The 20,379-nt window shown below is 46.3% G+C and overlaps 1 protein-coding gene across 11 annotated transcripts in view; it reads left to right on the forward strand.

The window, feature by feature from the left end:
• BCORL1 (BCL6 corepressor like 1) overlaps positions 1 to 20,379 on the forward strand; it is a 69,096-nt gene that overhangs the window by 16,662 nt on the left and 32,055 nt on the right. For 8 of the 11 annotated variants that reach the window (XM_081276436.1, XM_081276432.1, XM_081276437.1 and 5 more), the window contains 4 exons: positions 5,512 to 5,641; positions 11,065 to 11,155; positions 11,441 to 14,701; positions 19,841 to 20,006. In XM_081276436.1, coding sequence (XP_081132562.1) covers positions 5,556 to 5,641; positions 11,065 to 11,155; positions 11,441 to 14,701; positions 19,841 to 20,006 — 3,604 coding nt within the window. In that variant the 5' untranslated portion in view covers positions 5,512 to 5,555. Of the gene's footprint in view, positions 1 to 5,072; positions 5,157 to 5,238; positions 5,260 to 5,511; positions 5,642 to 11,064; positions 11,156 to 11,440; positions 14,702 to 19,840; positions 20,007 to 20,379 lie in introns of those variants that run through there. The other 3 variants (XM_081276433.1, XM_081276440.1, XM_081276434.1) reach the window with 2 other exon arrangements.

The raw sequence follows: 20,379 nt of genomic DNA on the forward strand, positions 1-20,379 counted from the left end.
GAGCTTGTGTACACAAACATGCACACACATGAGTGTGAGAGCTTCAAGTGAAAGCAAGCTGGCATGAAAGTACACCAGCAGAACCTACCAAATGTGGCATGTAGTGTATTTGTAAGGTTTTCCCATTTCGCTCACCTCCCCTGAGTAGTATATGGTTAAGTGGTTAATAACTTGATAGGACATGATGCTGGAAAACAAAACCTTATGTCTACTGAATCAGAATGTCTGGGGCCAAGACCTACAAATTGGTATTTGAAACAAGCCCTTCAGTGATTCTGGCTTGGGAAACATTGGTTTACATTGACCGTCGTGACTCCTCTCTTGCCAATAGGAACATGTTCCCTAGACATTCACTTGGCTTTCTCTCTGGCTAGACCACAAGGATCTTGCCTTCTTATGTAGACCACTTAGCTCAGTGTTCTCTTGCCTGTCTTTCTACCCCTCCCCTCATCCTCAAAAGCTACTGTATTTTTTAGTTTTTGCAGTGCTGGGAATGTAACCCAAGATCTTGTACTTGCTAGGCAAGTGCTCTACCACTGAGCTACACGCCCAAACCAAATCTACTGTTAATTAGTAACAGTGAGCTTTAGATGGGCAGGGATGTTGCTCTGACAAAATAATGTCAAATTTGGGAGGCAAAGATTTAAGAGGATGCTCCATCTTTAAGATCTTGTGAAAATGGAGGGGCATTCAGTATCAATTTTGCTCTCTAGGTAGTCATAAAATGTGCATTGTTGACATGCTTCATTTTAACTTGGTTTTCCTTTTTTATTGGCCTAAAAACTCTATCTATGGTACAGTTTGTATATTGATCTGTTTTCAAATGCTGGGATTCCTCCTCTGAATTCTGTCCCAGACCTTATAAACTACTAATCCTCTTTAAACAGAACAAAAACATACCTGAGAATGAAAATTCTGGGTTACTGACATATTTGCTGCCTACAGATATTTAGGTAGCAGCTAAAACTTGGACTTCTTATCGAAATTCATCTTATGTTGATAATGGCCCATCTATTGCCTGAGATTTCTAATACTTCACAGAGAAAAAAGATGAAAAAGTACCTGGTGTATCAGCCAACAAGCTGAGTTGTTGTTTCTTAATCTGGGGCTATTCCAAGATAGTATAAGAAATAATAACACCTTCATTAATCAGGATGTTCAGGTAATGGGGTCCTGGTTAATTTTTTTCCCTAAAATTTTGCTAACTCTGTCTTAGTAACATTAAAAGACAGTTTTTAGAAAAAGGTAGAAAGTCATGACTCTTATACATATATAAAAATGAAAATGTGTTAAAGATTTTATTTTAATCATTAATCAACAAGGGAACCAGACAGATGTTATAGCCAGTTCAAAGAAAAATTCAAAAAGCACAAATTTATCTGGAGTAAAGGAATGGAATTGCAAATAGAGGCAAAACTGTTTTTTCCACAGTGGAGAAGGAAGTCAATCTAAATTCTATAGGACAAGATAGAGTTTGCATATCCATCAGTTACCTGCAATTTATAGAGATACAAAATAGCTCAAAGATGATGAACAGAGGCAGAAATCAGGCAGCTCCAAAAATGGTGTGCTATAGGTAACTAATAGTTTTTTTTTTTTTTAACAGTAAGCAAGTGGGGCTGGAGTTGTGGTTTTGAGGTAGAGTGCTCACCTAACATACGTGAGGCACTGGGTTCAATCCTCAGCACCTCATAAAAATAAAATAAGATATTGTGTTCACCTATAACAAAAAAGTAAATATTTAAATAAATAAATGTATAGTAAGCAGCATGGTGGATGCTTTTTTTTCCTGGTTGATTTTGTGTCTTATTATTTCTCAGTGTATCACCTCAAATCTCATCCAGAATTCAGTTCCACATAACATGCATTTTATTTTTAAAATATTTTTTAGTTGTAGTTGAACACAATATCTTTATTTTATTTATTTATCTTTATGTGGTTCTGAGGATTGAACCCAGTGCCTCACATGTGCTAGGTGAGCGCTCTACCACTGAGCCACAACCTCAACCCTAATAACGTGCATTTTCTGAGTTCACTTACTATGTACAAGGTATTACAGAGGAACCAAAGACAAGGCAGGATGATATTTCTTACCTTGAGTAGCTGATCATCTGGTGGCGGGGACAGACATGACAGTACCCCCAACTAATCACACTACAGAGGAAAAATGGTGCTGGACTAGAGGTAGGAACTAAATGTTTGAGAAGAACCAGAGAGGAAGGAGTTAACTGATCAGGGGCCTGGGCTGGGGGGACTTCTTAATGACATTTAAGCTAGGCCTAGAGGGATGACAGAGGAAGAGGGGACACAGGGAAAGGCCATTTCAGAGCGAGGAAGCAGTAGAGTCCTGAAATTGGATGGTCATTTTAGGGAAGGGGGTGGCAGGGAAATGGCAGGATGTTGCAGAAGAGAGACTAGAGAGGAGGCTTGAGATCAGATCCTGAGGGCCCCAAAGGCTGTGCAAAGAATGCAGGCTTGATTCTGATGGCTTTTGATGAGGGAGGGGGAAGCCTGATCGAACTGGTGCTTTAGAAGATGAATTGATTGTAGAATCAAGAGATGGGAGGCCAATGGAGCAGTTAAGAGGCTAGTGTAGTATTCCTGGGGAGAGATGATGAGGACTTTCACCAGGGTACTGGCAAGAGGGGTAGAAGAGAGGAGAGAGATAGCATTATCCAGGCTTGACTCCTGATTGGATCTCGCCGGTAGAGAGGGAGTTGAAGAAATTTCCAGGCTTGGGAACAGTGCTATTAACTAAGATAGGAAATGTGATGCACACTGGGCATGGGGGGTGGGGAGCAAGTTTATGGGAACAGATAACGAGTCTGGTTTGAGACCCATTGTGTTTGAGAGGCTCGGTGGACATCCAATTAACGGCGAGCTGCTGGCAGCTGGGAATTCTGCTTTGGGCTTACTGAGAGAGGTCAGGACTAGAGATAGAGATGTGGGAGTCATCAGCACACCCAAGAGTGGCTTGAAACTGGGAGCTTATACCTGAGAGAAGGGGCAAGGTTGACATACACATGTAGGGAGAGAGGTGTTGGGGAAGAGCCAGAAAAAGATAAATGGGAGGAAGGGGGTGGAGACAGATAAGACAGGGAGACTGAAGGCAGAGATATGGAGACAGAGTGGATGAGGGACAGCCAGAGAGGGAGAAAGGGAAGGAGGAGGAAAGACTAAAGGAGAGCCTGAGGGAACTGGGAAGGGGGAGAAAAAACTGGGAAAGGCTGGGAAGAGAGGTAGAAAGGGAGAGAAAATTGGAGGAGAGGGGACTGCCTAGAGAGAAGAGAAAAGGGGGGAGAGAGACAGTAGGAAGATTAATAGAGGGAAGAGGAAGAGGAGGAATTAGAGTGAAATAGGGAGGAGAGATTGTAGAGGGAAGGGAGAAGGAAGACAGAGGAGGAGGTAGAAAGAGAGGAGATGAGCCTTTGAAAGCAGGGAGGTGAAGAAATGGTGGTAAAGGTGAGGAGAGACAGAGAACAAGGTGAGGAATAGACCTCAGTGAATTCCCAGGTTTGGCAGGGGAGTAGCAGGAAAGAAGGACCCTAGAGAAGCCAGCAGGAACAGGACCCTAGAGAAGCCAGGGGAGGGGAAAGTATAAAGAAAAGGGGCAAGGGCAGCAGGGTCCCAAGGTTGGTACAGACATGGGGGTAGGAGGAGGCCCAGGAGGGGAATGAGTGGATATATCTCTCCCATCCTCTCTTCCCATCTCCCTCCCTCAGGTCCAGCCACACTGATCTCCTTAGTTCTTCCTTGACTTTAGCAGGCAGCCTCCTGCCTTAGGGCACTCTTTCCCCTCGATGGGATGCTCTTCCCCCAAATATATACATTGCTTGTTTCTTTACCCCTTTCAGGTTGTTGAAATATTTCCTCAGCAAGGCCTACCCTGATCACCCTATTTCAAATCCCCATTTGCTCATACACATCCTACACTGTCCCCATGCCCTTTAGCCTGTGTTGTAGACTTTCTAACATGCTATGACAGAAAGATATAACATGTTTATTGTTCATCTAGTCCCTCTAGAATGTAAGCACCCCAAGCCAGGCCCAGTGGCATACACTTGTAATTGTAGTGACTTGGGAGGCTTGGGGCAGGAGGATTGTAAGTTCTAGGCCACATGGGTAACTTAGCAAGACCGTTTCTTGCTTCCCTTGTAGCTCACTGATAAAGGCCCATGGGTTAAATCCCCACTATCAGCAAAACAAAACAAAACAAAATAAGCACTCTGCAGGCAGGGATTTTGGTCTGTTTGTTATTTGTTCAGTCCCCAGTACCTATGTCAGTGCTGGCACATGGAGCTCAGTAGCTAATTGTTGAGTGAATAAGTGAATTATCAAAAAAGTATAAATGGAGCAAATCCCTGATGTGACTTCCCTTTACTATAATTTACTTCTTTGGAAAGTGGAAAACAGCAGAGAATTCTGATCACTGTAAGGTTATGTTCAGTTGAACTTTGGTGAATAAGAGTTTTAGCTAATAAGTTGAAGGGTTTCAAGACAAGCTTATTGGATAGAGCTCTGTTTCTTGATACGTCTTTTTTTTCTGGAAGGTGAATTGACTGTGCCATGATTGTCAACAGCAAGAGCTGGACACTGGCTGGTGAAAGGAGTGGTAGGTCATGGGATGGCAGATTAATAGGAAGGGCCAAGGAGAGAAACGGGTTTTTGATGGAACTTTGTTGGTGTGTTTATTTGCTTGTTCATGGTCAGAGTACAAGAAGTATTATACCTGATTTGGAGGGAGCCTTCTGCCACATTAGATAGATGTATCATGCTCAACTTGGAGGCAGAAGAGAATACTTTCAAAGGGGCTTAGAAAGAAAGCATGTAGTTTCTTTGGAAAGCTTAAATTGGCTGCATCCCTCAAATCCTTTAGTATCCATGGTTTAAAAAGAAGATAAGAAAAAGACCCTCAGTCATGGTACTAGAGGTTGAACCCAGGGGTGCTTGACCACTGAGCACATCCCCAGCCCTTTTTAAAATGTTTTATTGGACACAGGGTCTTGCTGAGTTGCTAAGTGCTTTGCTAACATGCTGAGACTGGCTTTGAACTTGTGAACCTCCTGTTTCAGCCTCCCCAGCTGCTGGGATTATAGGCGTGCACCACTGAGCCTGGACCCCAGTCATCTTTCAATATGTTCACTGCTCATATATAGGTATGACTCAATAATTGTAGTTGCTTAGGCTAAGTATATGCAGAAAATATACTGTCATCTCATTTGTCTGCAATAGATTGAATTTCTTCGAACACTCAAGCAGGTATGTCTCTGAAGATAATTTAAAAATCACTCTAGGTGATTAACAATGTCATCATCTCCATCCTGAAACATGGATTCCTGGAAAGCTGGTTTGCTCTTGTCTATCTGGACCTTCATTTTTCATAGCAGGCTGGCTTGCGAAAGACTGCTTTAAAGTTTTGATGCTATAATTACTTAAACGTTTCTGTGTAAAAGGTAAGTAAAGCAGCTGCTCTTGTTCTGAGTTTGACTTTTTGGGATTCTTTTTCCCTAGGGGGAGTGGCCACAGCAGGTCCTATCTGGTGGTGAGTGGCTGTCATGATCTCTACAGCACCGCTCTACAGCGGCGTGCACAACTGGACTAGTTCTGACCGGATTCGCATGTGTGGCATCAACGAGGAGAGGTGAGGAGGCTTCCAAGGTGGCTGCTGCCAGCTTCCAGTGAACAGTACCTGGTCACAGAGAGGTAGCTGCATGTTGTAGGGTCTGGGGAGGAGACTCTTGCTTATTTCTAATTTTACTGAGATGGGTTGGGGTTGGGGCTGTGAGAATGACCTGCTCTGCCAAGCTGTCCTGTTCACATAAAGGTGAGGAGGCCAGCAGATGACTTTTGCCAGCTACTGTTTGTCTACTCATTAAGAACTGTCGATTGTAGAAGTAAGGGGAAGCCCAGGTAATTGCAGTTTTTATTTCCTATGTCAAAGTTTGGTGCTCAAGGATAAGTATAAGGTATTTTCAGTCCTTGACCTAGGACTGGATGAAAGGTGATTTCATTGAGTGGTTTTGTACTAGGAACTGATAGCGGGTGTTCTTGTGGTCAGTGCTTTCCTGCCTCATGAGGCTAACGAAGATTTGCAGTAAGTTCCCTATGAAATATCAAAGGGAGATGAGACTACCAAACAGGATTTTGTTTTCGGGTTTTTTTTGGTACCAGGGATTGAACCTAGGGGCATTTAACCACTGAGCATTTTTTATGTTTCATTTTGAGGCAGGGTCTCACTAAGTTGCTTAGGGCCTCACTAAGTTGCTTGAACTTGCAATCCTCCTGCCTCAGGTTCCAGAGTTGCTGGTATTATAGGCATGTTCCACCATGCCCAGTGAGAATGCTCAACAGTTTTAACACAAAGTTGAATGTTAGTTATCCTGTATATTTTCAGTTTTCTACTCATCAGACACTATTTGGTTGACCAGGATTGGCATGTCCTGATCATGCTCCATACCAAGGGCACCCAAAATGACCTTTAGATTTTATATTGACTTTCTTAACCCTTGGCAAAAAGCTATCTGTGGTAGGTGCAGTGCCTCTCCCATTTTTTGAGAAGGCTTGGCTCCTCCAGAGTTGGTGATGTTTTGCTGCCATTTTCAACCCATTGATGATTTAAATTCAAACCTACCAGAGAAATTACCTAGAACACAGACTTTTCCTGGGATGCAAGATCTGGCATTCGTTGGGTGAATCTAAGAAGTATTGGTGTTCAAGACCATCCTGGGAATATTGGTAATTTTGAGGGGAAAAAGAATGTTTCTGAGAACAGGAGAACTCACCTGTAATTCCAGTGGCTCAGGAGGCTGAGGCAGGAGGATTGTGAATTCTAAGATAGCCCCAGCAACTTAGTGAGGCCCTAAGCAATTCAGTGAGACCCTGTCTCTCAATAAAATATATCTAGGGCTGAGGATGTGGCTCAGAGGTTAAGCACCCCTGTGTTTAATCCCTGATACCAAAAAGAGAAAAAAAAGTCTTTGTTTTTATCTGTTTTTTTTTTTTTTTTTTTTTTTTGTGGTGCTGGGGATGGAACCAAGGGCCTTGGAATGCTAAGCAGGCACTCTACCAACTGAGCTACACCACCATCGCTGTGTTTTTATCTGCTTTTTTCTTCTGTTACTAACTGGAAAAGTGTGAACTTGCCTGTGGTTAAAGTTAGGAGAATAGACATTTTTTTTATTTTCTAAAGTCATCAGTGCCTGATAGCTTAATGTTCTCCATACCAAGGAATAAGTTAGAGATGGACTTAAAAGGAACTTAAATTAGAATCCAAAAGTCAAGACCAAGGAAAATAAGACAGAATTATCCTGGGAGGCAGCAGAAGAAAAGTATTTTTCTTTGCATATGAGGTATGTTATTAGATAATCTGGAGATGATCTGTGGCAAGACAGGGTGGTGGTGTTTATTTCTGTGAGTAGTCACTGGCAAGTTATGTTGATCTTGTTAAAGTAGTTGTGAGTTTGATGCAGAGATGTGGACAGGAGCCTTCAAAGAATCAGTAGAGCCAGGTGTGGGGGTGCATGCCTGTAATCATAGTGATTCTGGCAGCTGAGGCAGGAGGAACACAAGTTTAAGGCCAGCCTGGGAAACATAGACCCCTTTTCAAAACAAAATTTAAAAACGGGGTCTGGGGATATAATTCAGTGTCAGAGCATGCCTGGATTCTATCCCCAGTGCCACTAAAGGATAGTAGACAGTGAAACTTGATTCACCGTCCACTCTATATCCCCACCAAGAAACGAGCAGAAAGTGGACTAAAAATTTGATTATCTCTTCTTACGGACCTTCCTTGGGATGCTGCATTACCAAATATGCCGTCTGGTTAAGATGACCTTTTAAATATTGTCACTTTTGATCTCATCCACCCTTTATTGTCGCTTTCTCACCAATCTAGACTGTGCTACACCTGATTTCCAAAATGTGTTCTCACCTTATTTAAAAACCATCTTTCTCCACCCTTGCCAATGAGTAGAACTTAGAAATTTGGGGTATAAAACCACACCTCAGAGTTTACTCTCAAAGTTATGTTGTAGAAGCCTGTGTGGCTTCACTAGCTGCAGTTGAGAACCTCAGAATAGGGGCATGGGTTTTCTACTAGCCCCCTGTGGCCAACTCTACTCAAACCTCCAGCTAAATCTGTTCGCTTTCTTTCTTTCTAACATTATTTCATTCCTTCATTCAAACATCTATTAAACACAATGAGAGCAAACCAATAGTCATGGTATGTTGATGGCAAGTGCTATAGAGTGGGACATAGAGATCCTAAGGGAGTCTAGATGCAAGAGTGACAAACTTCCTGGGGAATAAGGAAAGGCAGTACCATCTGAACCCAGGCTAGAGGGATGAGTAGGAGTTGGAGGAGAGGGCTGATATTTCCCTGGGACAGTAAGAGAGGGTGGTGTGTTTGGAGAAGGCCCTGGATGGAATGAAGGTGCTCTTCGAGGGGTGGTGGAACTGGAGGCAGGGAAAGTTTGCAGGGGCTGGGTTGTAATGAGCTACGTGCTTGCTGGGTTGTACATTTTTCTTATGAGTAGTTCAGGCCCAACAGAAATTGTTAAAGATTTGGTTTAACAGTGGTGCTATACCCTAATAATTAGGAAAATGGCCCTGAAAGGTCATGGCCATTTCTGCTTTAAGTTCAACAAAGCCTTGAACATACCAGCCTAGCATCTCTGGTGGGAAGAAACAGCAGGATTGATTGTCAGTCCTGACTAAAGGCTGCTTTGACCCTTGCTTCCCACTCACCTGCATCCTCTTAACCTGGCCCAGTTAACCCAGCTCATCCCAGGGCCCCCCTCCCCTACAAACCATTCCTGTCCCAGGTTCTTCTCTTAGTGGAACTATTCAAATGTTTGCTCATCTCTGCACTCCCTTCTCCTCAAGAGGATTAGAACTGTGGCCACACGACATTTTCCCAGAGCCTTGGGGGCCAGCACTCAGGGGTGGGTTTGGCTGGAGTAGCTGGACTGCTGCTTCTGCTGCCATTGCTAGTTTCACAGCTTCTATTCCTGATTATCCAGCTTTTTAGTCCTGGTTTTTCAGTTCTCTGGTGGCTGCTTGCTAGTGAGAGCAGGGTTTCTGCTTTCAAGTATGATTTCAGGCGGGGTGGGAGCCCAGCAAGAGGGGAATGAACATGTAGCTTGCTCCCTTTTGTATGGTCAGGAGGGGAAAGAATGTAAATAAATGGTGCCTTCCCATGTGAGGTTGGTGAAGGGGGGGCTGCTGCTAGTTTCCCCTCACCACCACCACCATCCTCCCCCCAAGTCATCCCTGGCAAGTCTAGTTGGAACATGCTTCCCCCTGGCCCAAGGCTGGTTATAGGTCTTGCTTTTCTGGTCTCTCAGGAGTTGCCATGAAAATATGTTTTCCCTTTCCCTCAGGCCCTCCCTTCCTCCCCTTCCTCAAGACTCCCCTGACTGCCTCAAAAGCCCTTGCCTTACAGTCATTTCTGTTTGTTACCAACAGTCATTTCCAGCAGTGGGACCCTCCTACCTCTGCCAGCCTAGCTGACTTTTAAAGGAGACAAGCCTTTCCCCCTTGATTAGCCCTTTCTGAAGCCCTGAAAAGATGGGGAGAAGCCTGCAGTGATTCCCCCTTGCCTTTTTTGCTTATCTTGCCCCAGGTACAATTTGGGAGCCCCTGTTGCAGTGGATGGGAGGATTTATTAGGAGAACAATCCCCCTTCTCATTGGGGTTGTCTCCAGGCACCCTGACTGCCCTGTGGCTAGGGTATCTGATAAGGTGGTGGCTGACTTCTACAGGGGCTTTCTTGGAGCTCAGGTGAAGCTCCAAAGAAGAAGTGTGAACCAAAATGTGGTTTATTTCCCCAGGTACATGCAGAGCAGTCCTATGCTTTGTCCATCCAGGAAACCCACTGCAATATTTATGTTGGGGCTTTTATTCTTTGACCCAGACCACCCTCTTGGCCATGACCATCCAGGCTTCTGCCCCAGTGGTGTCCTCTCCTAGGGCAGGGTTAGTATGTTCTTGCTATTCTTAACATACCAAACTTTGGGTGTTTGTCCTCTCTTCAACTTTACCTTTCCAGTGTGATCCTTCCCCGACCCTATCGGGATGTACCATTTTCTAGGATTCTTACCTGAACATTGGAGAAAGCTTTAGGAGCAGATGGGGGTACAGTTGCGTTTTCCTCCTTCAGGACCAGCTCTCTGGCCTTGAGCACTTCCCCCTGGAGTCTGCCAATCTGAATTTGGGATCTGTGGCCTTGAGAGCCTCCCCCATTGGGATGGGAAAGAATTATGTTGGTGCTAAGAGTCTGAACAGAGAGTTGAGGGCTGGCAGGGGCTGGCAGTAGGCCAAGGGTAGAATAAGGGTAAAAGTGGAGGGCACTGGCTAGAGCTGGGCAGAACCCTAGAAAGTGGGGAAATATGTCCCTTGGAGGAAAGGAAGTAGTGTCCTTAAAGTGCCTCTCAGCACCCAGTGATCTAGTGGCCTTGAAAGTGTATCATTGCACATGCTGATAAACGTGTATTGGCTCTAGGCAGGTCCATCAGGTGAATAGGTGATGATTCAGATTTAGACTAGACCTGCAAACACAATGGGGGTGGTGATTTGCTTTAGAAAAGGATTACCCATTTGATATCTTCATCCAGCTTCTCTTGTAGTCTTGAAATAAGATCATATTTGAAAGAAAAAGTTTGCATGCCTTTTGAGGCCTGCAGTGACTTACATCCCTCTCCCCCTTTGGGCAATGTCCTGTATATCCTGGATGGTCACCTTGACTTGTAAGCTCTAAGGAAAAGGTGAAGGTGCTAGAGATACTCCACACTCCTGGCAAGAGCCCTAGAAAATAGGATAAGCAGCCCAAAGAGGGGAGCCTAGTCAGTTTGGACTCCTTTGTAGGAACTTGCAAAGTTGAGTGTGGAGACTCTACTTTGCATCCTGGCCCCCACCCCATTACTTACAGTCTCCCTCAAGCCACCATGGGAAGTGAGACAGGAAGGTTTTGTGAGAACTCAGGCAGCCACAGAGCCTTTTGTGTAAGAAGTGGTGGCTCTAAGACTGAGCCTCTTGTCCCTCTCTGATTTTTGTCTCCCATGCTAGAAGAGCACCTCTTTCTGATGAGGAGTCCACGACAGGTGACTGCCAGCACTTTGGGTCTCAGGAGTTTTGTGTCAGCAGCAGTTTTTCCAAGGTAAGAGGCTACGTTGTGCCACATGCTGCCTGACAGAAGGGTGGAACTGAGCTTCCTGGCAATATGCCCAGCTTGCTGTCCCAATGGGGGGGGGCAGAAAGGGACAGGGTATATCCCAGGAGTTGCTATAGGTGGGACAGAGATTGGCCAGCTGCCCTTGGCTGCTGCCAAGACCTATTTGGTCGAGTAGCAGAGAGGACCAGAAGTTGCTTCTCAGGGGCCTCAGGACACTTACACCAGCCATAGGGAGCTTGCTAAGATGGACATGCTGTTCTGTCATTGCAGGTGGAGCTCACAGCAGTTGGAAGTGGCAGCAATGCCCGGGGGGCAGACCCAGATGGCAGTGCGACAGAAAAACTTGGACACAAGTCAGAAGACCAGCCTGATGATCCCCAGCCAAAAATGGACTATGCTGGGAATGCGGCAGAGGCTGAGGGCCTCCTGGTGCCACTGAGCAGCCCCGGAGACGGGCTTAAACTGCCCACTCCTGACGGCACAGAGGCTGGCAATAGCAGGGCCGACTGCTCTTGGACTCCCCTCAGCACCCAAATGAGCAAACAGGTTGACTGTTCACCAGCGGGGGTGAAGGCCTTGGACTCTCGGCATGGTGTTGGAGACAAGAACACTTTCATTTTGGCAACTCTGGGAACTGGAGTCCCTGTGGAGGGGACCCTGCCTCTGGTTACCACTAACTTCAGTCCACTGCCGGCACCTATCTGTCCTGCACCTGGTTCGGCCTCTGTCCCCCCATCTGTTCCAGATCCATTCCAGGTTCCCCTCTCTGTCCCAGCCCCGGTACCCCATTCTGGGCTAGTACCAGTTCAAGTTGCCACTTCAGTTTCCGCTCCTTCCCCTCCCCTAGCACCAGTTCCAGCTCTGGCTCCAGCGCCACCCTCAGTGCCCACTCTCATTTCTGATTCAAACCCTCTTTCTGTCTCGGCCTCAGTCTTGGTGCCTGTACCAGCATCTGCTCCTCCCTCAGGCCCGGTTCCCCTGTCGGCTCCTGCTCCTACTCCTCTCTCGGTCCCAGTTTCAGCAGCACCCTTGGCTCTGATCCAGGCTCCTGTGCCTCCTTCAGCTCCCACCTTGGTCCTTGCTCCTGTCCCCACTCCAGTTCTGGCTCCCATGCCAGCATCCACGCCTCCAGCAGCTCCTGCCCCTCCTTCTGTGCCCATGCCCACCCCAGCCCCATCCTCTGGCCCTCCTTCTACCCCTACTCTCATTCCTGCCTTTGCTCCTACACCGGTGCCTGCACCCACCCCAGCCCCAATCTTTACTCCAGCCCCCACGCCCATGCCGGCTGCCACACCAACTGCCATTCCCACCTCGGCACCCATCCCGGCCTCCTTCAGTTTGAGTCGAGTGTGTTTTCCTGCAGCTCAGGCACCAGCTATGCAAAAAGTCCCCCTGTCCTTTCAGCCAGGGACAGTGCTGACCCCAAGCCAGCCACTGGTATACATCCCACCTCCAAGTTGTGGGCAACCTCTCAGTGTGGCCACACTTCCAACCACCCTGGGGGTCTCATCCACTCTTACACTCCCTGTCCTGCCATCCTACCTGCAGGACAGGTGTCTCCCAGGTGTGCTGGCCTCTCCAGAGCTTCGGTCCTACCCATATGCATTCTCTGTGGCCCGGCCTTTGACTTCAGATTCCAAGCTGGTCTCTCTGGAGGTGAACAGGCTCCCCTGCACTTCCCCTTCTGGCAGTACCACCACCCAGCCTGCGCCTGATGGGGCCCCTGGGCCTTTGGCAGATACCTCCCTTGCCACTGCTTCTGCCAAGGTGCTTCCAACTCCACAGCCTTTGCTGCCAGCCCCCAGTGGGAGCTCAGCCCCACCACACCCTGCCAAGATGCCAGGTGGCACTGAGCAACAAACAGAAGGGACTTCTGTTACCTTCTCTCCCCTCAAGTCGCCTCCACAGCTGGAGCGAGAGATGGCCTCTCCACCCGAGTGCAGTGAGATGCCCCTCGACCTCTCCTCCAAGTCCAACCGTCAGAAGCTTCCATTGCCTAACCAGCGCAAGACACCTCCCATGCCTGTGTTGACCCCTGTGCACACCAGCAGCAAGGCCCTCCTCTCCACAGTCCTGTCTAGGTCTCAGCGCACAACCCAGGCTGCTGGCAGCAATGTCACCTCCTGCTTGGGCTCCACTTCCTCACCCTTTGTCATCTTTCCTGAGATTGTGAGGAATGGTGACCCGAGCACCTGGGTGAAAAACTCAACTGCGCTGATCAGCACCATTCCTGGCACCTACGTGGGAGTGGCCAACCCAGTGCCTGCATCCCTGCTGCTGAACAAAGACCCTAACTTGGGCCTCAATCGAGACCCCCGCCATCTCCCCAAGCAAGAGCCCATCTCCATTATTGATCAAGGAGAGCCCAAGAGCACTGGTGCCACATGTGGCAAGAAGGGCAGCCAGTCTGGTGCTGAGGGACAGCCAAGCACAGTCAAAACACGTTATACCCCAGCCCGCATTGCCCCTGTGCTGCCAGGGTGCCAAACCAAGGAGCTCTCTTTGTGGAAACCTACAGGGCCGGCAAATATTTATCCACGGTGTTCAGTCAATGGGAAACCCACCAGCACTCAGGTCTTGCCTGTTGGCTGGTCACCATACCACCAGGCATCTCTGCTTTCCATTGGCATTTCCAGTGCAGGGCAGCTGACCCCTAGTCAGGGGGTGCCCATCAGGCCCACCAGCGTTGTTTCTGAGTTTTCTGGAGTGCCATCTCTTGGCTCCAGTGAAACTGTGCATGGACTTCCCGAGGGGCAGCCACGGCCTGGGGGTCCTTTTACTTCAGAGCAGGACACTGTAACAAAAAACAAAACTTGCCGGATTGCTGCCAAGCCTTATGAAGAACAAGTCAACCCTGTCCTACTGACTCTCAGCCCTCAGACAGGGACCCTGGCACTGTCTGTTCAGTCTAGTAGTGGGGACATTAGAGTAAATCAGGGGCCTGAGGAATCAGAGAGCCACCTCTGCTCTGATAGCACTCCTAAGATGGAAGGCCCCCAGACAGCTTGTGGTCTGAAGCTGGCAGGAGACACGAAGCCTAAGAACCAAGTGCTGGCCACCTACATGTCCCATGAGCTGGTTCTGGCCACCCCCCAGAACCTGCGCAACATGCCCGAGCTGCCTTTGCTACCTCATGACGGCCACCCCCAGGAACTCATCTTGGATGTGGTACCAGGCAGCAAGAGGGGCTCCAGCACAGAGCTTCCGCAGCTCGGAAGTCAGGTGGATCTAGGGCGGGTGAAAATGGAGAAGGTGGATGGTGATGTGGTCTTCAATTTAGCTACCTGCTTCCGGGCCGATGGCCTTCCGGCACCTCCCCAGAGGGGCCAGGCTGAAGCACGGCCTAAGGCAGGGCAGGCTCGAGTAAAACGGGAAAGTGTTGGGGTCTTTGCTTGCAAGAACAAGTGGCAGCCAGATGAAGTGACAGAATCTCTGCCACCAAAGAAGATGAAGTGTGGCAAAGAGAAGGAAGGCGAGGAGCAGCAGCAGCCACAAGCCAAGCCCACAGTCCGGAGTTCCCTGGGATCCAAGGTAAGTGCCAGTGGCCAGGCTCAGGACAAGGGTGGACCAGGACCCTGCCAGTCTGCTTCACTCTGCACATCTCAACTGCACTGAATTCCTGCCCCCATGGCACAGTGTTCTTGAGTAGCTGTGTGAACTGTGGTGATTGAAACACTTTTGTAAAGGGAATAATGACCTGCTGTCCCCTTTCTAAGTCATGTTCTCTGTATATGGTGTTTTTATCTGGGGCAGGGCGGGCTTGTATTTTGTAGGAGGTAGGAATGATTATATCCCAGGGGCCAGGAAAGCAGTTGTCCCAGATGAGATTGGCAAGCAGAAGAAGGTATTAATGAGGGAGATCAATTACTGACAAGGCTTTTAGAAGAAGACTGGCTACTGGCCTTGAGAACTCGGGGCCCAGAGAGGGAAAGGGCCTTTTACAGGGCTGTTCTTTGCACCCTCCGGGAGCCTGCTTAGGATTTGCTTGGAGTCATGTGGGGTCAGAGCCCATTTGGCTTTCAGGCTAATCCACTAGTTTCCTATCCCTTTCAAGCTTGAGGTGGCAGCTTTGGGTTTTGACATGTTGAGAAGTTAGTTGGTGAGCAAGGCAGATGGACATCTGGGTCTTGGTTCATAATAGGCTCTGGGTAGAGGCAGAGTTCTAAGCAAAAAGATAGGCCAGGAACAATTGACTTAAGTCCATGGGTTCTCTTGAGGCCATCCAGAGGCTACTGTTGATCCAAGGAGATTCTTAAAACAGTTGAGGACAGGTTGCATTCAATATATGGAGCAATTTGAAGTTGTATTAATAAGCTTTCAAATTGGATGTTGATGTACACTAAGGGATAGATTTCTATCCAGGGCACCATGAATTTATTTGTGGCACAAGTTCTTAGTCAATTTTAGACCATAAACTGCTTTGAGAAATTGATGAGAGCAATGGACCTTGTCGCCAGAAATGTGACCTCAGAACTTTGCCAATAATTTCAGGGTGTTCGTAGACCCACCCTCTCCCAAAGGCCATGCATATACTCCAGGTTAAGGACCCCTGGAATAGAGAGATTGGGTGGGTTTTCCTCAGTGACCTCTCACTCACCTCCTCTATGTCAGAGACAAAGTAGAAACAAATCCTAATGTAGTAAAGTGTGTAACACTTGATTAGGCTGACTGAAATCTTCCCTTGTTGGAGATAATAACAAAAATAATAATTTATTGTCATTAATGTTGTTCCTGTTGAACTCCTACTATATACCAAGTGTTTTCTACATATATTACCTATTTTAATCCTTCCAATAACTCTCTGAGGGGAATGCTCACTAAATTTACAAGTAAATTACTACAGCTACTAAATGGCAGAACTAGAACTCAAACTTTGGTCTTTTTAACACTAGAGTCCATGTTCTTCAGCTATGCCACACTATATTCTACTCACTTTATTTGGAACCATTTCACTGAATGTTTAACAAGTGTTTGTTGAATGATTATCATGGCAGTCCTTCCCAAGTAATGGGAATACATCTTCAGGAGGATGCTATAATAGATTGGTGAGGAGTGTACCCTCTGAGGCTAGGCACAGAGCTGGAATTTGAATTTTGGCCTCACCTCTTCCTAGCTATGTGATATTGGTTAAATCTGACCCTCAGTTTCCTTATCTGTGCAATAAGATAATAATATTATTAGGGTTGTTGTGAAAATTCAATGAGATGATGATATGAAATATTCATAATAGACAAATACATAGAGATAGAAAGTAGATTTTTGGTTGCCTAGCACTGGGGGAGGATGTGGAATTTGGGGAGTAACTGATTAATGGATTGGGGTATTCATTCAGGGTGATGAAAAAGTTCTAGAACTAAGTGTAAGTGGTGATGACTATACTGAGAACAATTTAATTATACACTTAAATAAGTGAGTTATATGATGTATCTCAATGAAGCTGTTAAGATTAAATGAGGTGATTACATAAGTGCTTAAAATAGTACCCAGGGGGCTGGGGTTGAAGCTCAGTGGTAGACCACTTGCCTAGCATATATGAGGCTCTGAGTTTGATCCCCAGTCCTGCAATAAAAAATAGTACCTGTAACATAGTAAATGCTCAGTTAGTATTGGCAACTGCTGTTGTTATTTTTAGTATTACAAATGAAATAGACATATTCTCTGCTCTTATATTATGTGTTGCCCATGACTCAATGACAGGCAGTTACCACCCCTTCTTTTTTTTAATATTTATTTTTTAGCTGTAGTTGGACACAACACCTTTATTTCTTTTTTTTTTTAAAGAGAGAGTGAGGAGAGAGAGAGAGAGAGAGAGAGAGTGAGAGAGAGAGAGAGAGAGAGAGAATTTTAATATTTTATTTCTTAGTTTTCAGCAGACACAACATCTTTGTTTGTATGTGGTGCTGAGGATCGAACCCAGGCTGCACGCATGCCAGATGGGCGCGCTACCGCTTGAGCCACATCCCCAGCCCACATCACCTTTATTTCACTTATTTATTTTTGTATGTGATGCTGAGGATCGAACCCAGGGTCTCGCACGTGTGAGGCAAGCCCTCTGCCGCTGAGCCACAACCCCAGCCCCAAACCACCCCTTCTTATATGAGATGAACAGGCAGTTCAGTGGGCCCACTGACAAATGCTGAGGGCAGAGAACAAAGTGACAGCATTGCAGGGTGGCCAGAAAGCAGCCCTTTCCAACTGTCTGTGACCATTTAGTAAATGTATTTTTCAGGAGAGCAACTTTTTTCTTTCTTTTGTTTCATTTTCCTGAGAAAAAAGCCATTGATAAGCAAACTAAGATCAGGTGTTAATTCAAAACAGTTCCTTTCAGGGCATGACCCAGAGGCAGAATAGTCTCCTATGCCTATATCACCTGCCCAACATCTCTCAAATCCTCAGCGGCCTTCCAGATCATCAGCAAAGAAAGTTGTGCTTCATTTGATACTGGGTGTATTTTACTGTCTTCTCATTCATTGGAAAATTCTTTGGAAAATATTTCAAAACTCTGTTAACCAGAAAATTCATCTTATGTGATCTTGCTGTCCTCCTGACTATTTGCCTGAGTTGGAGTGCACAATATATTTTTACTTTCATGGATGCCCTTGCACAAGATACACACAGAAATCCTTTGTAGATGTTCTGTTTTACTTGTTTTAGTCTATCTTAGGAAGTAAAAGTTAATGATCTGTACTTGAAAGAGCCAGCTAAAAATGATATGCAGAAATAAATAGGACATGTTCAAATTTATGTGCGTTTAACTTTATTCCCCGACTTAAAATAGTTTTTCCCGTGGCCATACCTGAAGGTCAGATTTGAAGCAGCTGTTCCCCATCTTTGTCTTTCCTTCCCAGTTCTTCCTTCTCCTAACACTTGGGTTTGTAGGAACTGGCAGCAAGCAAAGAGAAAAACTGAACTTGAATTTCAAGCTCAGCCCTCCTCTGAATTTTAAGAAGGAGGACAAGTTCATGGGATGGGGGAATCCTTGGAATCTGATGGATCCTGGGGGCTTCCTGTGCCTGAAGAATTGAGACACCCCCCAAATACTTTCTCAGTAAGATATCTGCTGTCTCCTTAACTAGAGCTAGATGGTGATAACCTTCTAGAAGGTGAGACAGATCTGTTTAGGGTGAAAACAAGCAGCCTTAACTCTTCTTTTCCTCCTAAAACCTCCTTTCATTGTTCTAATGATTTGCTTATTCTGTACTCCCTACTTGCCCTATTTTCTTTCTTTGTTTTCTTTTCTTCTTTATTTTGGAGAGTACTAGGGATTGAATCCTGAGGTGTCTTACCACTGAGCGACATCCCCAATCCTTTTTATTTTTTTATGTTGAGACAGGGTCTTGCTAAGTTGCCGATGCTGGCCTTGAACTTGTGACCCTTCTGATCTAACCTCCTGAGTAACTAGGATTACAAGTATGTGCCAGTGTGCCTGGTGCCCTATTTCTTGTTTAGTGGCACATAGAAACCTCAGTTTATAAGAATCTGACTATTAGGCTAAGAGTGAAACTGCAGCATGTAAGGACAGCCATGGTACACGTGCAATGTCCCATTAGTAGGTGGGAGTTGGGGCTGAACAAAGGCAGCTGAGGATGTGAGTAGGGAAGGAGAGCATTGAAAGTTGATGTGGGGGGGCTGGGATTGTGGCTCAGTGGTAGAGCGCTCGCCTAGCACATGCAAGGCCCTGGGTTCGATCCTCAGCACCACATAAAGATAAATAAAATAAAGGTATTGTGTGCAACTACAATCGAAAAATAAATGTTAAAAAAAAAAAAGAAAGTTGATGTGGGAGCCCAGAGTCGGGCCAGAAGCTCTGGGTGTCAGTCCCAATGGGTCTTAGTCCCAGCTCCTCATCTTTTTCACTGCAAGCACAACTTAGCCAACTCACAAGGTGGCCTGCTACATGGCAGCCCCTGAGTGAGTATACATTGGGCTGTGTGTTGCCCTGGAAAAGTCATTTAACCTCTAGTCTTGGAGCTATAGTTTCCTCATCTGTTCACTGGGGATAGCTTCTTCTGTCAGTGTCCTTGGGAAGAAAAAAATCCAATAATAGACATGAGAGCCTTTTGCAAAGTTGAAAGTGCTGCAGAGTATAAAGTGGCATTATTAACCAGGCTGGGATCTCTAAACTGTGTTTCTGAAAATATGGGAAGATGGGAATTTCTCCTGTGCCATGTTCTTGCTTTAGTTGAATTTGTTTTCTGATATTAATTTGCGTATGAAAATAGACAGGTTCTTCACTTGGCCCTTATTGAGAATTATTTTCAGTCATTGGTGTCAATACCATTCACAACAATGTTATTTGAACAATGTAGTTGCCCAACTTGCAGAAGAGGCATCTTTGTTTAATACCCATCACTCCATTGGTGTTGGGTATAGAGAATATGGGGCCTGACTTTGCACCTTTTAAAATGACTTTGGGTATGTGTTCAGTGGCTTGTCAGCACAGATTCTGTAGATCTCTTTAAAGTGATGGGGTGTGAATGCCTATGGGGACCAGCAAGGGCACTAGATTCAGTCGAGGAGAGCCTCTGTAGCTCCCTGGAGTCCCTCTCCTCTGCCCGCCCCACCCTGGGCAGCTCATGTTCATGTGTCAGAAATGGGTGCTTGGCTCAATCCTGGGAGAACTTTCTTAAGCAAAACTGATCTCAGACCTGACTTTCTACCTCTCTACAGTGCCGGAAGCCTCCCAGTGACCCCCAGGAACCCACCAAGAAAAGCCCCAGGGGGGCTTCAGATTCAGGAAAAGAGCACAATGGAGTCAGGGGAAAGCACAAGCACCGGAAGCAAACAAAGCCAGAGTCCCAATCTCCAGGAAAACGAGCTGATGGCCATGAGGAAGGTAGGCCCCAGTGGCCCCAGCTTTCTGTGTTGGGCTGCAGAGAGTGTCCTGTGGCATGTTGGTAGGAGAAGAGGGACCCAGAGACTGGAAGAGTGAGCCTTCTTCACTATGGAAGGGAGACATAGTTGCTATCTCTGATGTCAAGGACAAGAGAGGGGAGGTAGCAGGGGCGTATTCTGCCCCTCACATTAAAAAACAGCATACTCCAAAAGCCAAGGAAGTGATTTGCAGACAGACAGATGGCAGTCCTGTAACAGAGTAGCCAGCCCATTTCCCTGCAGTGTGTCTAGGCTTGAGGAAGAAACAGGCTTAGGAAGATTTAGGCAAAATTATTAGAACCCCCGTTAGACAGCAGAATGGAGGTTCATCATGC

Source organism: Spermophilus citellus, assembly GCF_964194105.1.
Source record: "Spermophilus citellus genome assembly, chromosome: X".
In the NCBI taxonomy this organism is placed as follows: domain Eukaryota; kingdom Metazoa; phylum Chordata; class Mammalia; order Rodentia; family Sciuridae; genus Spermophilus; species Spermophilus citellus.